The sequence below is a fragment of the Dasypus novemcinctus genome, chromosome 5, assembly GCF_030445035.2.
Source record: "Dasypus novemcinctus isolate mDasNov1 chromosome 5, mDasNov1.1.hap2, whole genome shotgun sequence".
Classification (NCBI taxonomy): Eukaryota; Metazoa; Chordata; class Mammalia; order Cingulata; family Dasypodidae; genus Dasypus; species Dasypus novemcinctus.
The window spans coordinates 106318610-106340192 of NC_080677.1; the positions used below are offsets into that span (position 1 = coordinate 106318610).

A 21583-nucleotide genomic window follows, 5' to 3' on the forward strand; every position below is an offset into this window, starting at 1 on the left:
ACATTGATTTGATTCCTAAGCTAAACTCTTATTGCTGTCCACTGTTCTTCTCTGATTATAAAATGAGCAGTTTGTATAATTTGAAGTGGTCTCTGGAGTTTATTTTTGCTGTATACTTGCTAAAAACTCCTGGGACTACCATATAATTACTTGGTATCTCAGCCCCTTGTCTTAAAGCTTTTTATCAGGGGCTTGCAAACATATACTGTAAAAGTCCATATTGTAAGTATTTCAGGTTTTGCAGCCTTTGGATCTCTGTTGCAACTACTTAACTTTGCCATTCCAGTGTGAAAGCAGACAATATGTAAACAAATGAGCATGGCTATGTTCCAATAAAGTGTTATTTATGGATGCTGAAATTTGCTTTTCCTGTTATAAGTCATGTAATAGTCTGCTTTTGATTTTTTTCCAACCATTTTTAAAAAACCGTTTTTAGCTCACAGGCCATACAAAAACAGGTGGTGGGCCAGATTTGGCCATTGGGCCATAGTTTACCAGTCTCTGCTTTGTATCATTCTGAGGTTTTCTTTCTTTGTGTCACCTTTTCCTGTTTCTTTGTAATATTGGACTCTTAAGTCTCTGCTTGCCTCGTTTGTGGTAGTGTTTAATATATGTTGGTTTGACTTAGGGCAGCCAGCTCGTGGAAGCTTTACTTGGTTAGTGACTTGGGCTCTGATACCTGCTCTGCTTGCACATATAAATGAGGATTTTAATTGCAAAAAGATGTAATCAGTAGATTAGCTCAGATACTATTTTAACAGAAAAATCAACTCCTCAACTGCTTGTTTCTACATATATAGTGGAATAGTGGGATTGGAAAGTTATAGTTCTTGTCCTTGCTCTACCATCAATACCATGTTATCTTAGGCAAAAGTCACTTCACCTCTCTTGCCTTTAAAATTTTCATCTGTAAAATAAGAGGGCCCAGATTGTATGCCCTCTTTAGCTGGTATCTCTCTATAGTTAATCATTATGGTCTCTGAGATTTAAACTTCCCTGTTTCCAAGCATGCCTAATTTGTGGTACATCTGACTCAGGAGGCTGGCTCTGGAGTAACAGCTTGGGCTTGTCTGATGGATGTGCCACCACACCTGGAAGACGTTGAAATAGGGTGCCACAAGGTCATGGGCTTTCAGTTCATTTTGTTTGAATGTTGGTCACTCTAATTTAGGCTTGCCTCTTGCTCTTGCCAGAAAAAGAAAAAAAGCTGGCTGTGCTGGAGAGTATTCTGGGAAAGACCTCCCAGACCATGCAGCTTATGTTCTTTGGAGATTGCTTGCTCTTTGTCTAAATGACTTTTTAATTCTCAAGAGATGATGCTTCCTGTGGAGGCAACCGTTCTCTCTGCCAGGAAGCTTTTTCCTGATATACTTTAAGTTTTCTCCAATATAATTTCACTTCATTACTCTTGATTTTATTCAGTTTCTTTAGATGTTTTTTGGTTCATTAAAGTGTAATTAATGTGTCTAAACCCTTCCCACCCTTTTTATAACAGTTTCTTTCCATTCCCTGATGGTGTTTTCAGGTATAGAAATCATCTTGTCTAGAGGAGAGTGTCTACCTGCTGCTTTGTCTCTCTGAAATACAGCCCCGGCACATGTGGCCCTTGGGTTGTGACAGTTGCAAGCTTCCAAATGGTATTTTTTTTTTTTTAAGATTTATTTATTTATTTATTTTTCTCCCCTTCCCACCCTCCAGTTGTCTGCTCTCTCTGTCCGTTCGCTGTGTGTTCTTCTGTGACTGCTTCTATCCTTATCAGCGGCACCGGGAATCTGTGTTTCTTTTTGTTGTGTCATCTTGTTGTGTCAGCTCTCCGTGTGTGTGGCGCCATTCCTGGGCAGGCTGCACTTTCTTTTGCGCTGGGTGGCTCTCCTTATAGGGTGGTCTCCCCTATGCAGGGGACATCCCTGCATGGCACAGCACTTCTTGTGCACATCAGCACTGTGCATGGGCCAGCTCCACACAGGTCAAGGAGGCCTGAGGTTTGAACTGCAGACCTTCTATGTGGTAGGCGGACTCCCTATCCATGGGGCCAGGTATGCTTCCCTCCAAATGGTATTAGGAATCTTGCAGCCTCATTACTCTCCTGGTTTCTTCTTTATAGTGAAATACACATTTTGTGCCTTTATCTTTTGTCTTTCCATAATGGGCTCTAAAATAATTTTTTAAATTTAGATATAATTCAGATACCATAAAATTCACTCTTTTAAAGTGTACAATTCAGTGGTTTTTAATATATTCATAAATATCACCACTATCTAATCAGAACATTTTTGTCACTCCCAAAAAGTCCTGTACCCACTAGCATTGATTCTCATTCTCTCTTCTCTCAGTCCCTGGCAACTACTAATCTATTTCCTGCCTCTATGGATTTGCCTATTCTGGATTTTTTATGTAAATGGACTCACACAATAGGTGGCCTTTTGTATCTGGCTTCTTTTCACTTAACATTTTTTTAAGATTTCTTTTTATTTATTTCTCCCCCTCCCCTTGTTGTTTGTGCTCGCTCTCTGCTCTCGGTGTCTGTTGTATGCTCTTTGTGTCTGCTTGTCTTCTCTTTAGGAGACACCAGGAACCAAACCTGGGACTTCCCATATGGGAAGGATCCATTCGCTTGAGCCACATCTGTTCCCTGCTTATTGTGTCTCTCATTGTGTTTCATTGTTATCTCCTCGTTGTGTCATCTTGTTGTGTCAGCTCACCATGCCAGCCCATCACATCAGCTTGCTGTCTTGCTTGTCTTCTTTAGGAGGCCCTGGGCCCAAACCTGGGACCTCCCATGTGGTAGGTGGGCACCCAACTTCTTGAGCCACATCTGCTTCCCTCCATTTTTAATCATACAATTTAGTGGTGCTAATTAAATTCACAATCTTGTACCACCATCATCATCATCCATAACCAAAATTTTCCTATCAATTCAAACAGAAACCTCGTACCAATTAAGCACTAACTCCCCATTCTGCACCCCACCTGGCTCCTGGTAACCTGTATTCTGTGAATTAGCATATTCCAGTTTTTTCAAATAAGTGAGATGATACAGTATTTTTCTTTTTGTGTCTGGCTTATTTCATTCAGCATCATTTGTTCAAGGTTCATCCATGTTGTAGCATGCATAAGAACTTCATTCCTTTTTATGGCTGAATAATATTCCTGTGCAAGCTTGCGTGTGTGTTTGTGGGTGTGCTTGTGTTTTGTGTGTGTGTATGTGTTTTGTTCATTCATCTGTTGATAGACACTTGGGTTCTTTCCATCTTTTAACTATTGTGAATAATGCTGCTATGCTTTTATTTTTCTGGGATATTTACCTAGGAGTAGAATTGCTGGGTCCTTTGGTAACCCTGTATTTAACTTTTTTAGGAACTACCAGACTTTTTCAAAGCTGCTGCACCACAGCAGTGTCTGAAGGTTTCAGTTCCTCCAATAACACTTGTTACTGCCTATCTTACTGATTACAGCCATCCCAGTGGCTATGAAGTGGCCAGTATTCCCTCCCATACTGTAGGTTGCCTTTTTTACTTTTATTGTTGTGTTCATTGAAACACAAATGTTTTAAATTTTGATGAAGTCCAATTTATATGGTTACTTCTACTTTTGGTGTCATAACTAAAAGATGCATTGCCTAATCCAAGGTCATGAAGATTTTCACCTATATTTTCCTCTAAGAGTTTTATAGTTTTAGCTCTTAAATTTATGTCTGTGATCCATTTTGATTTAATTTTTGTGTTTGGTGTGAGGTAGAGGTTCAACTTTATTCTTTTGTATGTGGATGGATAGCTAGTTGTCCTAGCACCTTTTGTTGAAAAGGCTATTTTTTCCCCATTGAATTATTGACCATAAATGTATGGATTTGTTTTGGGCCTTCTTTTTGGTATCTTTTAGTGTTCATCTAGCGATTGCCCTTATTTTTTATATTGTATCTTAATATTGACAGATACTGCTTTTCTACTCTTAATCCAGTTCTCCTTGCAAAGCCAATAAGGCCAAGATAAGTTTTGCTCTTGTGATGGGGCAAAATACTGGCTTTGCCAATATATTTGTGAATCTCCATACCATCAGGTTTTTTTTGCCCTAAATATAGGGTAGCTGGATTTTTGGATAGTAAGTTTTTTATCTTCAGGTATGAGTGACCTGTTGGTTTTAGAGTTAAGCACACCAAATCACTTATCAGAATCTAGTGAAAATTTAATGTGATTTTCCTGTTGCCAGGCAACATTTTAGTGGCTGCCTATAAAGTGTTTCAGCTTAGGTAAATTTCCCAGTAAACCTCTAAGTGGGTTTGAACAGTTTGAGTCCCCATTTTCCTCTCAGCTGGCTTGATTCAGCCTTTGTAAGCATCGATTTGTGCCCTGAAGCTAGGTCCTCTGAATCACAACACATCCCCCTGCACCCTTTATTGGCAGAGTTGAAAACTGTCTAATCCATAACCTCAGTCAAACTGACTCATTGTGACAGTTGTTTTCACAAACCTCCTGCTGTATCAGGTGGGTCCAAGATAGTTTTTCTAGACTGTATCATTTTATTAATATAATTGGATAAAGCAGTTACCATATGACTTGCTTTCTATGCTCTATAAATTAGCAATTAAGGATAATTACTGCATCCATCAGTGTTTGCAATATGAGTTCAGTATGGCTTCGGCAGAACAATCATCTGTGACAGTGTCCTCTCAATCTTAACATTCTTCTGAAATTGAAATTCCGATATAGCAGGGACAGATGTAGGACATTATATATCCTGCCATAGCCCACTGAATGGACTGGGAGAGAATGCAAACTACAATGTAAACAATAATCCATGCCGTGCAGCTGTGCTACAGAATGTATTCATCAAATGCAATGAATGTACCACACCAATGAAAGAAGTTGTTGTGGGAAAAGCCGGGGTGTGGGGAGTGGAGTATGTGGGACTCTCCTATATTTTTTAATGTAACATTTTGTGTGATCTATGTTCTTTTAAAAATAAATAAAAAATATATTATTTTTAGAAATTCTGATAAAGGAACAACGTATTTTACTTGCTCTGTTTTTTGTATGTCTGTCTCCCCCCAAGAGGATATCAGCTCCCCAAGAGCAAACATTTTTGTCTCTTTTGTTTCACTGCATATGCCAATTGCCTACAATTCCTGACACCTAGTAGGCACTTAGTAAGTTTGTATTGAGTTGCTAAATGAGTAAATGCATCAATCATTGAATAAAATTATAAAATAAATTAGATGTCAGGACTTTCAGAAAGGGAAAATAACTTATTCATGGTGCTCAATGAGATGTAAGTTAAGTCTGATGTGTAGACCCTTGGTTTTTTTCATATTTTACCTAAAGTCATTTCAGGTGATTCTCCCTCCACAACTGCAGCTATATCTCCCTGACTCCATTTGGTGGGGAACTTTCGATAAGGCAGGGCCATTTAAATTATTCTTATTAAGGGAAAATGCGGAGTAAAGATTGTTGAAAAGGCAGACGGGTGGAGAAAGCTTAACAGCTTGGAAGATGAAATGGAGATGACAGAAAGGAGGTGTTTGATGTTTTGAACAATTTCAGTTCCTATAGAGGGAAACTAATTTTTCCCTAATAGAAGCAGGTCTCTCTGTCTGTAATGGCCTAGAGACACTGGCCTTTCCTATGTCTCCACCTAACAACTTTCAAGGCCATGCCAAGTGAGGGGGAGAGTTACAGAGAAAGAATTGGACATGTGACCCTCCTTTCTTCCCGGAGGAATAGTAATTGCAATGCCTGTCACAACGAATATCTATTCTTGTTGCTTGGGTGGCTGAACTGGAGCCTGCTGTTTGAATTTGTATACGCAATAGTATAAAGGGTGTAGAGCAGCCTCTAAAGTAAAAGTCATCTCTCTCTAACACTACTTCAAGCATTGACTGCTGCCTAAATGGCGTATTTGGTGCAATAATGTGAAGAGGTTCTGAAAGCAGGCTTCGAAATAGCATTCGGGGACAGGACAGGATGTACAAACGAGTTCTGCAAAATTGCTATGCACAAGTTGTTTGCGAAGGCTCTTAATAGGGCCAGAATAATAGTTACAAACCCATTGTCCTCTAGGGATCTGGTTTACTAGGCACAGCTGTTAGAGGTACCCCCTTTCTTATATTTCCAGGGAGTTCTTATCAGTCACTCAGTTCTTGAGCTTTCACTGGCCTTTTTGAGGCATCAGGAATAAAGACGGCTTACTAGACCAAATCATTGCATACTTAGCATTTACCTTGGTCAGCCAAGGTGAGTTTTCTTGTAAATGGGCCTTAGCTTTTCCAGTTGAGCTTTACCAAGGGGTACTGTGGCTCCTGGGAATACTTTATTACATTTTTGTATTATTAATGAAACTGAAATTGAGAAGCAGTCATTGCCGACAGATACTGTGCTTTGCGTGCTGTGTACAGCCCTCTTTGGGAATTGTACATGAGTGATGTTAAGGGCAGGTATTCTACGGTATGGTGCTATTCTTGCTATATGTTTTGTTTCTGCCATGTGTGAAAGAGAATCAATTATAAATGAGTCAGAGCTGAATCTTCCCCCTTTTTTCCTGTAAATGCAAAGGGCTTTTTAGGCTTCCTTGGCCCTTCTTATTTCAGAAACTTCAAGTGTCCTCTGCCCTAGTATATCTGTTCTTTCCAGGCTTTGCTTTTTTGATAGCTTGTCTGTTTAGAATGTCAGTTTCCTGAGATGATGCCCAGGCCATGGGTTCTCAGGGGAGACTTTTTTTTTTTGAGGTACCCAGGCCAGGGATTGAACCCAGGACCTACGTTGTGGTGGGAATCTGGTGCTCCACTACTGAGCCACATTGGCTCCCCTGAGTTGTTTTTTTTCATTTGTTTGTTTGTTTGTTTGTTTTAGAAGGCACTGGTAACCGAACCCGGGACTTCCCATGTGGGAAGCAGTGCTCAACCACTTGAGCCCCATCCACTTCCAGAATAGACTTTCCCTCCACATCCCCCCGCCCTGCTGTTTTTGTTGTCTTTGTCCATTCGCTGTGTGATCTTTTCTGTTTCTCTTTTTGTCTTATCTTCTCATCTTTCTCATCTAGGATTCACCAGGATTCGGTCCCAGGGACCTCTGATGTGAGAGAGGTGCCCTGTCAATTGCGGAACCTCAGTTCCCGCTCTCTGTTGTGCTTCACCTTGACTACCCTTGTCTCTCTTTTGTTGCACCATCATCTTGCTGTGTGACTCACTTGAGTGGTCACTGGCTTTGTTGTATGGGCACTCAGCTCTCCACACGGGCACTGGCTCGCTGTATGGGCATTCATGTGGGCACTTGTGCGGGCACTTGACATGCCACATGGGCACTTGGCTCAACGTGCAGGCACTTGGCTCACCACGTGGGCACTGGATACCCGTACAGGCATGCCTATTCTTCTTTTTCCCACCAGAAGGCCCCAGGGATCGAACCTGGGTCCTCCCATATGGTAGGCGGAGGCTTTATCACTTGAGCCACATCTGCTTCCCTCAGAACAGACTTTTAAGGGGGTTGTTTAGTTGGAAGTTGTAAAGCTTATATGCGGCTAACACTTGATAAGAAAGGATAAAAGTGATTATATAATTTTAACAACAAAAAGATATGCTCTCTGACCTGAGTGGAGAGCTGGACCACGCCGAATGCTGGCCCATACGGAGAACTTCAGCAAGATGACGCAACAAAAAGAGACATAGAGGAGAGACAGTAAGAGAGACAACAGACCTTGCAGCTGCGGTGGCACAAGAGATTGAATGCTTCTCTACCACTCGGAATGCCCCAGGATCAGTTCCTAGTTCCACCTAAAGAGAAGACAAGCAGGCACAGAACACATGACAAATGGATACAAAGAGCTGACGAGGGGGGAGGCATAGATAGATAGATAGATAGATAGAGAGATAGATAAATCTTTTAAAATAAGGAAAGCCGTGCTGTCTTTGACTCGTGTGATGTCGCCAGGAGGAGCTGTCTAGGCCAAAGTAACTGGGCTTAACATACTGGGGATACTGAGACATTAATCAGAACAACTGTTTTTTTTTTTCTTTCTTTCTTTTAAAGTGGAATTTACATATTTTTAGAACATATCTATTTGTTGGACAGAGTTTCCATAAAAAGGTAGTGGAATAGATAAATGTATTGTGGCATATTCATATAACGGACTACTGTACAGTTGTGAAAAATCAATAAACTATAGTGTTTTACTTCTACATAAATAAGTTTCACCAAAGAAATGACGAAAAGAAGCAGTATGAGTCCACTTTCCTCAAGTTCAGAAATAGGAAAAACAAAACCATATTGTTTCAGGGTGCATATGTAGATGGTAAAACTACAGAGAAGCAAGGGCAGGATTATCACAAGGTCAGGATAATGGAGGGGGGGTTGGGGAGAAGAGACTGCAAGTGGAAAGGGGCAGTTCTTAACTTGGGTGGAGGTTCCTCAGTTGTTTGCTTTTCTTATTCTTTAACATGTATCTGTATGTTTAAATGCACTTCTGTATTTTAACTAATAGTTCACAATTTAAAGTATTGGTTAGAGTGGAGAGGTAAGGCAGAAGTGTCTATGGAGTGGCTGTAGATAGCAGTGGATTCGCTTTGTACTCCTTCCTCACTTGATTGTTTCCTTTCCTAGGATGGTTCCTTTACGGGGAACCCCAGGGTCTTGTCTACCACAGGATTCTGTGTTGGTAGAACCCGCCAACCTTCTGTCTACTAACCTGTCAGCTCTTCCTCGCTTCCAAGCATAGAATTGTGTCTTTCAGCTCTAGTGAAGTTAGTGTTAAACCCACCTGTTCATTGTATCTTACCTCACTGAGCAAAGCTCATTTGAATAGCTTGGGTGGTGTTTGTCATCTTTTCCTGTACTCCCCTTCTTCCCTTTTCCCACTTGAAATCCTTCCTTCTTCTCCCTGCAAACATTTAAAAATTAAATGTTAGTGAGCTTTAGAGCTTTTTTCACAGCTGCAGTATGGTCTATGCCTACCACCTTTGATTAGAAAGATGAAAGGAACTGCTGAGCTTAGGAGCCTTAAGGTGCTTATTAGATTCTTTTTTAATCATGTAGGTTCTGGGATTTTGCAGTTTACTTGTGTATTTCTCTCTTAGCCTAACCTTTGAGTTTTGGCCGTATAGCAGAAGCATAAACTCTGGGCTCTGAAGTCCTGGTTCCACATTAGCCTTGGGCATGCTCTGTTCCTCCTGGACGGTGTGTAGGGGCTTCTTCCTTCAGCTTCCCCTTTACTTAGACTTTCCATTGTTAGCTTCAGTCCTAAAATAGAATGTGTGGCTGGAGATGATAACTTTTTTTTTTTAAGAATTTAAGATTTTTAAATTTTTATTTGTATTTATTTCTCTCCCCCCTCCCCAGTTGTCTGTTCTCGGTGTCCATTTGCTGCGTGTTCTTCTTTGTCTACTTCTGTTGTTGCCAGTGGCACGGGAATCTGTGTTTCTTTTTTTTGTTGCATCATCTTGTGTCAGCTCTCTTGTGTGGTGCCGTTCTTGGGCAGCCTGAACTTTCTTTCGCGCTAGGTGGCTGTCCTTAGGAGGTGCACTCCTTGCACGTGGGGCTCCCCTACGCGGGGGACACCCCTGCGTGGCACGGCACCCCTTGCGTGTACCAGCACTGTGCGTGGACCAGCTCCACATGGGTCAAGGAGGCCCGGGGTTTGAACCACAGATCTCCCATGTGGTAGGCGGATGCCCTATCCATTGGGCCAAGTTCACTTCCGGATAACTTCTTACTAACAGAAAAAGAACCTAAGTGGTGATACTAGGATGGAATTACATTAGTCCCCCTATCTTCCAAGCCTCTTCACCCCAGTCTATTTTATGAGTTCTGTATCATTTGTTTAGTTCTTGCTTCTATTTCTGGGTCCATCATTTCAGAATTTGACCCAAGTTTTATGTAGGTACTTCTCTTACAAAATTGAAAACAATCCTGTTCATTTAATTCCTGTTTTATTTATTCCTTCAACAAATATTTGAGTGCGTCTGAGGCGTCAGGTGCTACTCTAGGAGTTGGGAATAGAGCAGTGAACAAACTACATTACTGTGATATTACCTCTAGATCTCTAATTTCCTCTTTTGTTTTCCCCCACATAGGTCCTCTCAGGGTGTGCCATCATTGTCCGAGGGCAGCCTCGAGGTGGACCTCCTCCTGAAAGGCAGATCAACCTAAGCAACATTCGAGCTGGAAATCTTGCCCGCCGTGCGGCCGCCACACAACCTGATGCAAAAGATACCCCTGATGAGGTAGGTACCTCCTGAGGTCTTCCTGAGGCCATGAACCAAGGTTTCAGCTCAGTTTCTTCCTTGACCGATGTGGTTTTGATGTGCTCCTTTTGTGTATTTTGAGTATTTTGAGATTGGAGGACTGATGCCTCTTGATATGTCCACAGTGGCTTGCATCTGTTCTTTATATATTCACCACCTTTAGCAGCTGCCCTAGTCTCAGGGCTTATTCTCATACCTTTTTTCATACCCTGGGAGCCTTTCTAGGTTTGTTGGTGTTTTCATTCCTTATTCTGTTGAATAGGTTAAGAACATTTCCTAGGTAGTCTCACCATGAGGTCACCATTGGTTGTGGCAGGGTTTCTTCTATATTTTATTAATTTATTTTTTTAATAGGTTTTTCATTCATTCATGAAATCAAAATTCTAAAGGATACACAATGAAAAAGCGAGTTCTTCTCCCCTGAGACAACTGATGTTACCTGGTGTCTTCGATCTGCTTCCAGAGATATTTAATGCCTGTATAGGCAGACATACATACATCGTCCCTGTCCCCCCTCTCTTCACTTTCACAGATGGTAACACTCTGTAAATGCTAAGCTCTGTTAGGGAGATTCTTAATTTAGGATCCATGTACCCTAAAGGTCATTTGTGAACTCCATGAAATTGCAAAATTTTGTGTGAACATCAATTTTTTAGGGGAGGGAGTTTTTATTAGTTTCTCAAGACAATTTGTGGCTCAGTAGTAGTCAAGAACTATTGTGGTATGGTGATATGAGAAACTGCTTCTGAGCTTTTGTCCTCCCTCCCCTCCCCTCTCCCTCGCTTTCCTGACAGTGTCTGGCCTCCATGCCTTCTTTTTGGTAGACCTTTGATCCCTGAAGTTCCTATCTCTCCAGGCAGGCAGCTGCTATGGTTCCTAATGTGGCATCTTTTAGTTGTCTTTTATTTAAGCAGAGCATTTCGTTTTAAAATCTGTAATAAATGACATTTTGTTTGAATTAAGCCAATATGAGAGAAAATTTAGAAAACAGAGATAGAGAAAAATCACCCATAATTCTACTACTAACAGGGATCATTTAGTTTCTTGGAAAAATGGCTAAGTACAGCTAAATCAATTCTTTTTTCACTGGTCCTATATCAGTGACCACAAGTCACTAATAAAGAGACTAATAATAGCATATACCTCAGTGTTGTTCAACGAGGCTTGAACAAGATAACATGAAGTGCCTAGCACATGCCTCTAAAGTGCTTAATAAATGTTAGTTGTTGTGATCACACGGCTGCTTACTTGTTAGTTACTGATACTACAAAGATTCCTTCTGCTATTAGACCATGCACTGAAAGGTGAATCCCTCTCAGCCTTTCTCAATTTTGGGTGCTAAGTTTTTTTGAACGAACATTTTGAATAGTTCTTTTACTTTCCAATTGTGTGTTATGTAACAGATTGCTTCTGCAGGAAAATTCTTGACCCCGACTGGCTAGAGTTGATTACCAGTTCATTTCTCAGAAGGAAGAAGCAATGTAGCTTTTCAGAAAGAAGGTTTGGGTTTTAATTTCCTGGTGGTGGATGAGAATCTAGGGCAGAGAAACACAAAGCCAGTTGGAACTTGTTCTAAAATATCTTAACTGTATCCCATGTGACAGGATAGTAAATCATCACCAGAACTATCCTAGATGAAATGATACCATGTAATAGTCTGGTTCTAGCACATTATAGTTCCATGTATTTATACAGTATAGAGCTTTTTGTCTGTCTTCCTGAGGAACTCAGTCTTAGTAAGTTTCTTCTGCTAATTAATTCCTCAAGGTTCCTGTGAGGTGATAGCTGTAGATTTCCTCCTTGCCCAGTCTCAATATTTCTCCTTTCTGATAATCCATTCTTCTCACCCTGCTGTGATCTGGTGTTTTCCCTATTCTGCCATCAAAGCTGTTGTGATGCATTACCAGTGAGGCCAACTGGTGGTAACTCAGATAAGAACCTGATTTCTGTTATCCTCTTCTCAGCACCCCACTCCCACCCTCACAGGTCTTTATCAAGACCTAGAGATTTTGCCTCCTTAAAATCTCCCTTATCCATCCTTGAAACTTCTTTATAACTCTGTTGTTCTTTTTACTGCTCTGATAGTGGGCTTAGAGTGTTGAAATGGTAGATTCTTTGCCTTCATTCTCCCTCCCTTTAATACTTCCTTCATATGCTGCCAGATCTTTTTATTTTTTTAAACAATAATAATAGGTAATAGTAATTGAATGCTTATATTGTTAACATTTTACATGGATTATCTAAATAAACACTCAAAGCAATCCTGTGAAGTGTATATTGGGATTATCTCCCATTTGTTGGTGGGGAGACTATTTATTTATTTTTAGTGTTGGACATTCATTGCCATTGTTGAACACATTTTGGAGTATTACCATGAAGTGTGGATTATAGTTTACATTGTAGTTTACACTCCCACACAGTTCTGTAGGTCATGGCAAGATATACAATGGCCTATATCTATTGTTGCAATGTCATTCAGGACAATCCTAACTCCTGAAAATGTCCCCATATTACACCTGTTTTCTCTCTCCCTGACCTCAGAACCATCAGTGGCCACTGCCTCCACATCAATGATAGAAGTTCCTTCATTGTTAGAATCACAATGAGTCTATAGTAGAATACCAGTAAGTCCACTCTAGTCCATAGTTCATTCCCCAGTCCTAAGGATTCTGGGATGGTGATGCACATTCAGCCTCTAATTGAGAGAGGGCTTCAGTCCCATATGACTGATGGATGGGACTCTCTTGCTTGTAGTTGTAAACTCTCTTGGTTCCTTGGTATGGTGGCTGTCCATCATCACCTCCTTGTTAGTTGTCCTGGGTGAGTCCAATGAACTGGAGAGTAGGTGCTGCAACTCCGTTGAGGCTCAGGGCCCAGCCACCACATGGACTTCCCAAAGATTCAGGTTTCTTGGATGTACACGTACCAACTCCAGCACCAACTATAGGTTCAAATAGAGGGGACACAAGAGCCATGGGAAACCACAACTGAGTCCATTTCTGTCACACAGGGGAGCACAAACCCCAAAGTAGGGCCCACTGGCAAGGTATCAGCTCCTGAGCTCTCTGCCATGATCATAGTGCCTGGTTGTCTCCAGAGCCCTCAGGAGTCCCAGTATTTGGGGTAGTGTCTATTTGACAATCAGTGAGATCCTGCTGAGACGTGCATAAGCGTTACATCTGGAATGACCTCCCCACTCATTTTGAAGTCTCATATCTGTGTCATTACCTTTTCCCCTTTTTGGTCATGGTCTTTTTCCAGTTGCATGCCTGATCTTTTTGAAACATAATTTCATTTTCCCATGCTCGCTGTTATTCCCACACACTTCGGTGGTTCCTGCCATTCCCAGATACTTCAGGGTTCCTCATTACTGCTGTGACAAGTCTAAATGCCTTACCTGGGATAAAAGCCCGTTTCTGATTTGACTTTCATTGTTCTCCTGAACTGCTCTAGGATACTAAACCCCAACCATGCTGAAGTGTACTCAGCTCTTTTAACAGGCCACCTGAGTCCTGCCTCTTCATGCCTCAGTTTGTGCTGCTCCCTCCAGAAGGAGTCCCCCGACCTCCCCCCAACTTCTATTGCTTGGTGAACACCTGTGACCTTGTAAGATTCAAGCTCCTCTTAGAAGTCTCACCTGAAATCTTTCATACCCCATCTTTGTTGCAGTTATAGCATATATTTTTCTGTTTCTGTGTCTTTCTCTACTAGATTATCTGTTCCTTGAAGGGAAAGGGATCTTTTCTCTCCTATCTTGGTAACTAGTAAATACTTGGCACAAAGCAGGTATACAGTGAATACACATGACAGTGACTGATGAGGGAAAGAACCTGAGAATCTCCTTTTTTGGAGGTCTTTGGAATATGCAGAACTCTTTGGCTTTCTGTTGCTTTGGAGGATGATGCCTAGTTTTTTTTTCATATTCAAGTAGGATCAAGGGCATTACTACTTATTAGCTTTCCTTTGTATTATTGTCTCAAATTTCATTCACTTGCTTATTCTTTGCCTTCCCTCAGGGTATCTTCTTTCAAAGAAATTTAGCTCTCTCCTAAATCCTGTGGCAATAAAGGCAGCTCCACTGTATGTCCTAGTTGTCGCTGCCTTGTTCCAGACTAATCCCCAGTGTTGCCTAGCTACTCTAGGCAGCCTGGATACTGCATTGATGGGCACTGTGGGAATTACAGATTTATTTCCCACAGATTTATTGAACTCTGCTGTGTGTGAAGCTCTGTGTTGGTTTCATGAGGAATATAGAAATGAGTGAATGTCATGGTTCTATGCTCAGTGAAGCGTTTGTGGATTGGGGTGTTGGGAGAGAGATGGCAGAGAGGAGTTAGTTACATATACAGGTGGTATGGCTGGGGTGATTAGGAGGAGGCACAGGAAGTATCGAGCTTTGGGCCACATATGAAAGGAGCTAATTTTCTGGTTTTACATTGTTTTGAGATCCAGTCTTGTTCCAGTAATTTTAGGTAGTACACCTGGGCCAAAGAGAAGATGGTAATTTAAAAATTCCATTTCAGTGTGGTAGATGTCAGAACCTTGCTTGGAGTCTGGAAGCTGAGATCAAGCTGCCAGGTTGCCTGCTACTGTGCATTCTAACAGGAAGATGTAGCTTGGAGTCTCAGCCACTTACAGGCCACTTTTGAGATGGAGCTCCAGGGCATCATTTGCAGAGACCACAGTTATTCTTCCCATCAGGCCATTCTGGGCCTTATGCGGTAAATACTCTGAGCAAATTTCCCTGTAATTGACTCAGAGTTGTTCTGGGAGGTCCTGTTGGGGCAGTTTCTCTGGATAGCCTTCTGCCTGGCTGTCTACCGTGTGGACAAATGGAGAACCCTGGCCTCACTTGTGCAAGGATTCTGTCCTGGGGTGCTCCGTTGCCTTTGTGAGGAGTGATGTAGTTGCTTGCTTTCCTGCATAGCTCCCTAAGTTGCCCATTTGCCTCTTTTCTTAGCTGATATCTTGTCTAGTTTTGAATTTTTACAAACCCAGATGGAACACAAATGAGAAGGCTGATTTAAGAAAGGAAGATTGCAGAAAACTGGCGGTTTTGTTTCGTTTTTCCTTTCTTTTAGAGTTAGGTATATTCTGTTTTAAGAGCTGCAGTTTGACTTTCTCTTGCTGCCCCAGTGACTGACCAGCTGTAAAACATGAGGTCTTAGGAGGAATGTGTTCTTTTGAGTCTTAAAAGTGTATAGAGACCTGCTTGGTTGTAGGAATTAAAGGGTTCCCCTCAGGACTTGGAGCTGCCCTGGATGGTGCTTCAGGGGCAATCACCGGACATTGTAAATCCTCCCAGGGACCACTGGATGGAATGTGGGAGAGTATGGGCCATGATGTGGACCATTGACCATGAGGTGCAGAGATGCCCAGAGATGTACTTACCAAATGCAATGGATGTGTCATGATGAAGGGAGTGAGTGTTGCTGGGGGGGGAGTGGTGGGGTGGGGGTGGTGGGGTTGAATGGGACCTCATATAATTTTTTTTTTAATGTAATATTTTTACAAAATCAATAAAAAATTAAAAAAAAAAAGAAGTAGGAAAAAAAAAAAAAAGGGTTCCCCTTAGAAGCTAGATGTTTTCCTGTGAACTGACCCTTGATAAATGAATTTTCACCAGTCTCTGCTTCTTTCAGGAGCCCATGTCTTGCCAGAGCTTTTAAAATTATTTGGGAAAGCAGTGTGTTACTGAATTTTAGATATTTGTGTGGTCCCCAGGTTAAATCCTAAGCATCACTATCGCAGGGGATGCTTTTAGAGTAAGTCGATCAGTGAAGGATCAACTTAAGCAATAAAAATTTGGGAGGCTCTATTAATTGGCTCACTACTGATTTCTGTGATGTGGTTATAATTCGGTTCATTTATCAGTCATTAGACTTTTTTGTTTTTTTCTTTTTTAGGGAGTGGTGCAAGGAGTAAAAATTGGACATAAAAATATGGTGAACTCTATATTGCCATTGAGTGACTGGTTCTTTTGCTTGTTTTTGCCTTGAGGAAGAGAACATCAGATGAGTGAGCATGAGCTGGTTTTTGTGTTTTTGAGAGCTCTTACTCAGGATCAGTTCTTCCTAGAACTGTTGACAATTGTTGCTATGTAACAATACTGTTTTTGTGAATGGCAGCTCAGTGGATTGGTGAACTTGCCACCTTTTGATTGGCTTCTGGTTTCTAGGAGGGTCTTAATGGGTACTTTTTTCCTACTAGAAAAAATTTTTTCTAGTAGAAAAAAAATTGAATAAACCCATGGAATAATGTTGATGGACTGGGAAAGGTAGCAGAGGTTTTCTTTCCAGGCCACCAATTTACTGTTTTGCCTCTACTATGTGTAGCCCAAGTTCTATGGCTTCAGGAATATATAATAGAGAATATGAGAGCAGAGGTGACTCAAGCTACTGGGTCCCTCTCTCCCACATGGGAGGTCCCCTGTTTGGTTCCCAGTGCCTCCTAAAAAGAAGACGAGCACACAGTAAACAACAGGGGGAAGAAATAAATAAACAAAATAAATCTGTAAAACAAGGGAATCTGTGTGTATCATTTATCACTTAACCTTTTTATACTTTGCTTTTTTCTGCACGTGAGCTCTTACTGACCATATATAAGCTCACTGAACTCTTCCTCCCTTCCTCGTCATTTCTGTCATAAGAGAACTTGGCATTGACCCAGGTCAAGACTCTTAAATTGGTGCCAGTGGCCACTGACAGGGCTGCTTCAGCAGAGACACCTCCCTTTGTATATACCATCCTAGAGGGGATGGGCTTGGGGATAGGGCAGCACCATCCCTTTGCAGATTGCCTTGAAATCACAGGGAGACTCTTCTCAGTGTGTAGATATATGTATGACTCTCCCCTTGGGCAGGGTATTGAATAGGTGAGAGAAGAACCGCAAATGTCAAGATAATCCCTTACCAGGTCTTGCTCTTGGTGTTCTCCTCAAGAGTCTGGGACTTGTAAAGGGTCCCACTGGTGCAATTTCAGAGCAGAAGTAGAAGAGAAGGCATTTGGGACACGTGGTTTTTGTCCTTCTCAACTCTGTTGCTATTCTTGAAATAGATGGGAAAGTGACATAAACAATTCTCTTCCTTGAGCTGAAGGCTAACCTGTAATAATAGCTCTGGAATCTTTGCCACCACTCAGCACTGTCTTGAACAGGTTTTGGGCACACTCCTGCTGTTTTAATAGTTAGTGAAAGTGCTCTGTACACTGGAAGGAGGTGAGCAAATGGAGGTGGTGGTTATTTATGATTTCCCTTGGGCTCAGTGGGTTCCTTAAGCCTAGACTCCCCATTTCAGGGAGTGGGTTGGTATAGATCAAGCATTTAGAGTAGTGGCTGGCACATGGTAAGTGATAGAAAAGTGTTGATTATTATTATTCATGAAGAAAGCTGTAACTCTGAATAGTGATTGGGGAGAAAGTATTCCTGCCAGTGTCTGGAAAACTGTTTTCAGGGTCTGTACTAGTCCCATCTTCTTTTGAGCCCACTAAGTATATGATCTGTGTTGTGTGCATTTCATTTTTATATTCGGTGTCTAGCACGGGGCCAGGATGTGTTAGATACTCAAACATTTATTGAAGGAACAAAGTTGCTTGAAGTGCTGATTGTGGTCTGGAACTAGGCTGCTCCCATGTGACACATTTGTTTTGTCTTTCAGCCCTGGGCATTTCCTGCACGAGAGTTCCTTCGGAAGAAACTGATTGGGAAGGAAGTCTGTTTCACTATAGAAAACAAGACTCCCCAGGGGCGAGAGTATGGCATGATCTACCTTGGAAAAGGTGAGCGGGAAGGAGAAGAATATGTATTTTTCTGAGAGTCTCAGGCTCCTCTGAAGATGAGTTTTTGTCTGGTGTAAGGCCAGTGTGGGTTCTGATGTAGGTAGCTCCAGGGCAATTGGCTGTCATTGTCATTGGAAGTACTTTGGGTGCTGGAACACAGGGCATTTAGGTTCAGAGGAACGCCCTCTACATTCCCCTTGTTTACTTCTGTGTCTGCTATCTTGGCCTGGTTTGGGTGTATGTAGTGTATTCTTGTATTTAGGCCATCACTCCTGGACCTCAGTGGCTCTGTGCTTCTAGATCACAGTGCTAATTGAATTCCTATAGATTTCCTATTATCTTCTATTTCCTGTATCCATCTTGTGGCTTTTCTTCTCCTCCTGGGGACTCTTTAGGAAAGAAAGATTTGTTTAGGGCCTCTGGTTTTTCAGCAACCCACATGTTTTGTAGAGGAATAGAAGGAACACGGCTTTGGAGTTGTATAGATGTGGATTAGAATACTGGCTCTCCTGCAATATATCCTTATTTCACTTCTCTAAAGCCCTAGTTCTTTCATTTGTCAAATGAAGATAATTCTGTTTTTTACAAGTTGTTTGGAGAGTTTAGATAGTATATGTAAAGCACCTAGCTTTGTGTAGCGTACTCAGTAAACATATTCGTATATGCATGCACACACAAACACCCCTATTGTTTAGGTAGGGAAGATGGCTCATGGGATGTTAGGTGTGCTGGTCTTTTGCTGGTTGTAGAGGGAAGATAATGTTGAAGAACAGAGTTTGAACAGAAATAGAACCTGTAAAAGTTGGTAGAATGTTCTCCAGAAAGCAGCCTGATGAACATAATCAAATTGTGTTCATATGGAATTACTTTGGGAACAGATACTTTCTAAAAGTTGCTGTGATTCTTTGATATAGCAACCTTCCTGATAGCTTATGTAACTGAATTGCTTTAAATAATCTGTTTGACTGGATAGGTAGTGATGATTGTAAGCAAACTGTAGAATGTGGCAAAGCTAATAGCATCTTTAAGATGCTATGATTTTAATTGTGGAGATCTTAGAAAAATGAGTTAGAAATGACCTTGGAGGCATTTTGCCAAATTTCCTACAATAGAGAGAGAAACATGTTTTTCACCCTCCCAGAAAATGACACTGTTTTTTGATTGACTGGAAAGTTTTATGAATACATGGAATCTTTTTGAAAAGGAACTAACCGAATTTGCCTTTTATGCATAATTTAGACACCATTGTAGGAAACTTAAGCATTACTGGCTAATAGAAGTGCACAGTTTTCAAAATGCAGTTATTGGGAAGTGGATATGGCTCAACCAGTTGAGTGCCCGCCTACCACGGGAGCTTCTTGGTTCAGGTCCTGGTGCCTCCTAAAATAAAACAAGCTTGATGCTGCCCCAGCAGCAACAAGCAAATGCCACAAGCCATTAGATGCTGCAGCCCACGGGGAGCAGATGTGGGTTAGGCCATTGGGCACTTGCCTCCCATGTGGGAGGTCCTGGGTTTGGTTCGCAGTGTCTCCTGGAGAAGGCGAGTAAACAATAAGCAGATAGATGAGAGAATCATCTGGGAAGGGGGGTGGGATAAATAAAGAAAAATAAAGTAAATCTTTTTTTAAAAAATGCAGTTCAAGGATAAGATTACCTAAAAAATTTCAGTTTCATAACAACTGCTCAATCTTTGGTTATCTCATAAGAGACCTCCTTGGAATATAGATAATTGCTGGCTCAGATGTTTCTATAAGGAGACCACCTCTTTAGAGTTCATAAATAACCTTGGTCTTAGATTAAAATGGCCAAATGGTTTATGTTAAGAGAAGCTGACATTTAAAATGATCTGAAATTGTTTAATAAAAGCTAGTTTTTAAAACTGACTCGAAATACAAACTGGATACAATTTAGTATGTTAATATACTAGTGTTTAGAAGAAGACTTGACACATGTAGGTGATCAATAAAGATGTACCTAAGAGATGATTGAAATTACCTACATCTTTCAGTTCTAAAGATAAAGAAATGGCTTAGCATGTAATATTTTCACCCATGTATTTTACCCAGCTCTTAATATTAATTCTAATGAAAGGAAACAGTGACTTATTTACTAGTCATATATTTATCCTATTCATGGCTATTTACTATGATGGGGGAGAATGGGAGAATTTGAGAATTTGTGATAACCTAGAATTTATTTTAAAAAGATGGTTAGTCATTCAACTTTTAGAACGAATATAGTCATCCACCTGCTCTGAGTACCATCCCCAGTATAAGGAGTGAGTCAAAATATTTGTGACTTGATCAGATTCATAATTTTATAAGTAATAATCAGATTCTTGGCCAACAAATTTCTGTTTTAGTTTTCTGTCCACCCCTTTAGTTGCCTTCTTTAGGAGTAGGGCCCAAGGGAATGTATATTCTCCTTTTTGAAGGAAAAGTCAGAACAACTCACTTTTTAGAAGTGGGCCTGTTGACAGCAGTTTGGAGTGCTTAAAGACAATGTCTGAGACCTATTGGATCTGCTATCAATGGGCTAGTTTGATGGCCACTTACTTCGTTTTTTCCTGGGCCTCCCTCTTTCTACCCCCTGGCCTCTTGGTACCATACTGTTCAACTTTTACCATACCTTTGTGGAATCTTTTCTTTTGACTTTCCAATCTTTGGAAATTCTGTTGTTTTGGGAAACCTGTTGCTATGATAGAAACAGTTTAGTGTTTACTAATGTCAGACAGGCGGCGGACTTGGCCCCAGTGGTTAGGGTGTCCATCTACCACATGGGATGTCCGTGGTTCAAACCCTGGGCCTCCTTGACCCGTGTGGAGCTGGCCCATGCGCAGTGCTGATGCGCGCAAGGAGCGCCGTGCCATGCAGGGGTGTCCCCCGCATAGGGGAGCCCCACGTGCAAGGAATGCGCCCCATAAGGAGAGCCATCCAGCATGAAAGAAAGTACAGCCTGCCCAGGAATGGTGCCGCACACATGGAGAACTGACACAAGATGACGCAACAAAAAGTAACACAGATTCCTGTGCCGCTGTCAACAACAGAAGTGGACAAAGACACAGCAAATAGACACAGAGAACAGACAACCGGGGTGGGAGGGAAGGGGAGAGAAATAAAATAAATAAATAAATAAATAAATAAAACAACTAATGTCAGACAGCTCTGCGTCAGTGTCTAGGCACAGTAGTAGCCTAGATGGAAAAGGTCATGTGATCCAACTCAGCCTCTGAACCTAAGCATTCTTTGAATAAATAGCATTCACCTCAAGTATTAGGAAAAGAGGCTTACCATCAGCTTCTGCAGAAATTTGGTTGTGCTGATGGTGAGGCATTTAGGATGTGTGTGGGGGCAGTGTGTGTACTTAATCACTTGCAGAAGTAGATGTATCATTTACTGAATATAAATCTTATGGAGTTTTATTCTGTGCTGATATTACCCATCAGCAACTGCTGTGTTTCAGTTTATCTAGGAGCTTGTTCTCTGCCATATGAAAGACTTTTATGCAGTGATTCCCTCATAGGAAGTTTCCCTTTATTGTTTTGGCTGACAAGCAAGATTTAGGAGACTACACAGAGCCT

The 21583-nt window shown here is 41.3% G+C and overlaps 1 protein-coding gene across 1 annotated transcript in view; it reads left to right on the top strand.

Moving 5' to 3' along the window:
* SND1 (staphylococcal nuclease and tudor domain containing 1) overlaps window positions 1–21583 on the top strand; it is a 450188-nt gene that overhangs the window by 26771 nt on the left and 401834 nt on the right. Inside the window, exons 2-3 of the mRNA XM_058297330.2 lie at window positions 10058–10207; window positions 17883–18003. Coding sequence (XP_058153313.1) covers window positions 10058–10207; window positions 17883–18003 — 271 coding nt within the window. The remainder of the gene's footprint in view (window positions 1–10057; window positions 10208–17882; window positions 18004–21583) is intronic.